Raw genomic sequence first — 4305 nt, forward strand, 5'->3', positions numbered from 1 at the left:
TTACATCATATTTACTATTTTTTTTGTACAGGAGACGGAGATTCACCCTAAAAATTTGGCTGCTTTTATGGATAAGACAAACCCAATATATATAGGGTTGGGTGCACAACTCGGTGTTGGTAGAAAATACTTTGACAGAGTAGAGGCAGCTAAGTGAAAATGGCTAAATCCATGTCCCGAATGAACAATGGTTAATGTAAATTAATTTCGGATATTTCTCTTACTTGCATTGTGGATGTTAACGCTTTTTAATTTTGATATTGGGGAGTGTATGGTGTTAGGCGTGTATATGGGGTGAGTGGGTGAGTTACTAGGGTGTGGTGTCAGAAAGGGTTGTATAAAAGGAATCGGACCCAGCGTTTCTTCCCCCACACCAATCGGACCCAGCGTTTCCCCCCCCCCCCCCCCTTTCCCCCACTCCCTCAGTCCGAAACATCATTTTCAAAAGTGAAACTCCATTTTTTCATCTGAGTTCATCCTCCTCCTCCCTTCTTGTTCAAAAACTCTGCATGCAATAGAATCTGTGAAAATGGCTAAAAGACAGAAAGCTAGAGATGTTGATCGTCCTGAACTTCACATTGTAAATTATTTGTCTAATCCTGATTATGTAAGTTAAATTTTTTAATTTTTTGCAAATTTCTGTATTTTAATTAAATTTTGTAGAAATTTTTTTTGATATGTAAATGTTGATTGTTACAGATTTTGTAAGAATTTTTTCGGAGTAGTATTAGAAATTTTAATTAATTAATAAAATTTGATGATTAATTTTAAAATTATAATGTTAGCAATTTTTTTAATTTTTTGTTATTATGTTTAGATATTGTTAGTTAATTGGAAAATATTTTAAAAATATTTTTGTTAGACGGTTATTTTGATTACTGAATAAATTTTGATGATTAAAGTTATAAATTATGATTGTAAATTGTTTGTTATTATGTATAGATGTTGTTAGTTAGTTGGAGGAAATGTAAGATATTATTTTTCGAATAGATTTAGAAATTATAATTTAGTAAGTTAGTTTTTTTATGATTCATGTTATAAATTATAAGTTTAGGTATTATTTCCACACATTGTTGTTGGAAATTATATATTTAGGATTTATTATAATTTTTTGTTGGAGAATATGTTAGAAATCTTTTTGTAGTACGAGTAGATATTGTAGTTTACTAATTAACTTTTGTGATCAAGGTTGGAAATTATAATTCTGATTTTGTAATAGATTTAGAATTTGGAATTTAGAATTACTTAATTTACTGTTGTTAGTAATTTACGTTTGTTATTAATTTAAGAATTTATAATCCGGAACTGCATCATTAATAACGAAATTTGTTAATATTAATTGCAAGGCCAATTTACTTAATACATAGTTTATTTGGGAAGAAAGGTAAATTATAAGAATTCAATTATAAATAAACTAAGAATACTAAAGTAACCTTAATTTTGTATGTCGTTAGTTAGATAATGTTGTTCATATGTTGTTTGTAAATAGCTGAGAATACTTAATTAATTAGTAAATTATTATGATTAATTTTAGGAAATTATAATTATAGGAATTATGATAACCTTTTGAAGTTATGTTTACATGCTGTAGTTTGATAATTTGTTAGTTATTTTTTTGTAATTGGGCTAGAAATTATGATTAATCGATGAAGTAGTAAGATTAATTTAAGTTGTAAATTAGTAATCATTAATGATTTGACTAGGAACATGTTATGTTTTTTCAGAGTTCACGGATGATGACATGTGACCACCCACTGCCCCCTGATCGGTACCATCCAAGTGTAGAGGATCATTTACGGGTTACTGGGTTTTATCATGCCTCTCAGATTGGAGTAGTTCAAGGACAGAAAGCATTGATAAATGCTTTAGTTGAGAGGTGGCGGCCGGAAACACACACCTTCCACCTTCCGATTGGTGAGTGCACAGTGACCCTGGAGGATGTAGCCGTTATTTTGGGCCTCCCGACGAACGGTCTTCCGGTGACGGGGATGACCTTGAGCAGCTTTGAAGCATTGGAGGGTGAGTGTTTCCATCAGTTTGGGGTTGCACCGAGAAAGGCCGACTGCAGAGGGAGCGGCATAAAAATGACATGGCTTAGGAATCTAAAAGAACGTATACAACTGACTGACGAAAACAGTATGCAGAGGTACGTCAAGTGCCACATTATGTTGTTATTGGGTACTATCTTACTTGGAGACAAGTCAGGGGCATCTGTGCACTGGAAGTTTCTGCCTTTGCTCCGGGATTTTCATAGTATCAGTAATTTTAGTTGGGGATCGGCATGTTTGGCGCACCTATACCGGTCCTTATGCCGGGCCTCTCGTTTTGATTGTAAAGAAATCGATGGTCCGTTAACACTGCTGCTAGCTTGGTTTTGGATCCGCCTACCCTATCTTGCGCCCCCTACTAGGGAACCACGCAGTTTTCCGCTTGCAAACAGGTAACATTGTCAACTTACTTGTTATGTTCATAATTCTATTTAAGATGTGCTAGTAACATAAATAATTTCAGGTGGCGTAACTGGGAGCGTGGTGACAATCGGTATAGATATCTTAGTCTCGGCCACTTTAGGAAGGCGTTAGATGAGGTTCAGGAAGGGCAGGTGTGTTTTTAATAGAAAATATTTGTCTCCAACTGAGGTTGACTGTTATTTGGCTTGTAATCACGTATGTCTTATGCTGTGTGCAGTTCGTGTGGGTTGCTTATGGTGTGGATCGCATTGATCCGGGCATAATCCCAGAAGACATCTTCCTGCACGCAGTAGTCTGGAGCGCTACGGTTTCGCTGATTTCATTCGAATCTATTGAGTGGCATGCAACGGATAGAATTAGAAGACAATTTGGTTTGGTTCAGGGAGTTCCATCTGAGGAAACAAATCTGGGAAGGGCACATGGAGAAACACTTGCTGGTCCTAAGAATCTTGACTGGGCCACAGCCCCGTCCCATTCATGTTGGATTATGCGCTGGACAAACAGGTATAATTACATTCTGCGTGAGTATGTGGAACCTTCACAGCATCCGTTGGATGTTTACATGGACTGGTATCGTGCACGGTATGGCAACCATTTGAGATTGTCAAATGTTGTGGTTCAAGAGAACGATGAAGGTGAACAAGTAATGGATGATGAGGGTAACCCAGCTATAAATGATGAGGGTAGCCCAGTAATGGAAGATGAGGGTAGCCCAGTTATTCATGTAGCCAATGAAGAACCGGGGGCACATTCACATCCACATCCACCTCCACCTCCAGCTTCCCAAGAACAATTTCAGGCCTCGGTACCATATGCTGTTCCGACACAATATACCCCGTCATACCCAATAGATCAACAATATTGGAGTACTCCACAATGGGATGCTGGAGAGGGTGCTTCTTTTAGCCAGTTGCTTGGCTTCATGGCTGCGGATGCAGGGCAGCCACAATTTGGCCATCAACCTGAATTTATGCCCGGGAGGTATTCTTTGGACGCGAGGATTCCATGCCACACTGCCTCAGTTGCTTCTGGAGGTTTGGAAGCTGGAGATTCCAGTAGAAGTGAAGGCGGTCGGGGGATATTAACTAGCCGGAACCTACGGCGTGTATCAATGAGTCAGATTGAAGAAAATGCCGGGACAGGTGAGCATGAAACGGATCAGTATCTCGTGGAAGAACCGGATGATAAGGAGATGGATGAGGATCAAGAGGAGAGCGACGATGACGAGATGGATGAGGATGAAGAATCCCGCAACAATGGTCCTGATGATGCGGATGATGCAGGTCCGACTTTATGATTATGTTTTGAACTTGTTGGTTTTTTTCTTTTCTTGCCTTTTTATCCCGTGTTTGCATCATTTTGGATAGTCTGTTTCATTAAATTATGTACATGTGAGACAGGTAAATATTACAATCTCAGGGTGGACCCGCCACGTCGGAGCGCTAATCGATATACCCCGTCCATGTTCAAGAAGGCCAAGAAGAAATGCAAAAACATCCTCGAGAACATAAAATGGGCAAGAAGAAAGTAGTTGTCTTTGTATCATAAGTTGTGTTTGTATTTTGAACTTAATTTTGTGTATCTATGTTGAATACTTGTATTTTGAAGTTAACGTTGTGTATCTATGTTGAGTACTTGTATTTTGAACTTAATATTGTGTATTTATGTTGGAGAATTGTATTTTGAAGTTAATGTTGTGTATCTATGTTGAGTACTTGTATTTTGAACTTAATATTGTGTATTTATGTTGGAGAATTGTATTTTGAAGTTAATGTTGTGTATCTATGTTGAGTACTTGTATTTTGAACTTAATATTCTAATATTAAAATAAGTA

General features: G+C 37.4%; 1 protein-coding gene across 1 annotated transcript; it reads left to right on the forward strand.

Moving 5' to 3' along the window:
- On the forward strand, nucleotides 474–4002 carry LOC107607024 (serine/threonine-protein phosphatase 7 long form homolog). The gene is made up of 5 exons (XM_016309016.2): nucleotides 474–607; nucleotides 1725–2440; nucleotides 2512–2602; nucleotides 2689–3754; nucleotides 3872–4002. Exons 1-5 carry the CDS (start codon nucleotides 530–532, stop codon nucleotides 4000–4002), a joined length of 2082 nt encoding a protein of 693 aa, XP_016164502.1. The 5' UTR covers nucleotides 474–529.

The sequence above is a fragment of the Arachis ipaensis genome, chromosome B07, assembly GCF_000816755.2.
Source record: "Arachis ipaensis cultivar K30076 chromosome B07, Araip1.1, whole genome shotgun sequence".
NCBI lineage: Eukaryota > Viridiplantae > Streptophyta > Magnoliopsida > Fabales > Fabaceae > Arachis > Arachis ipaensis.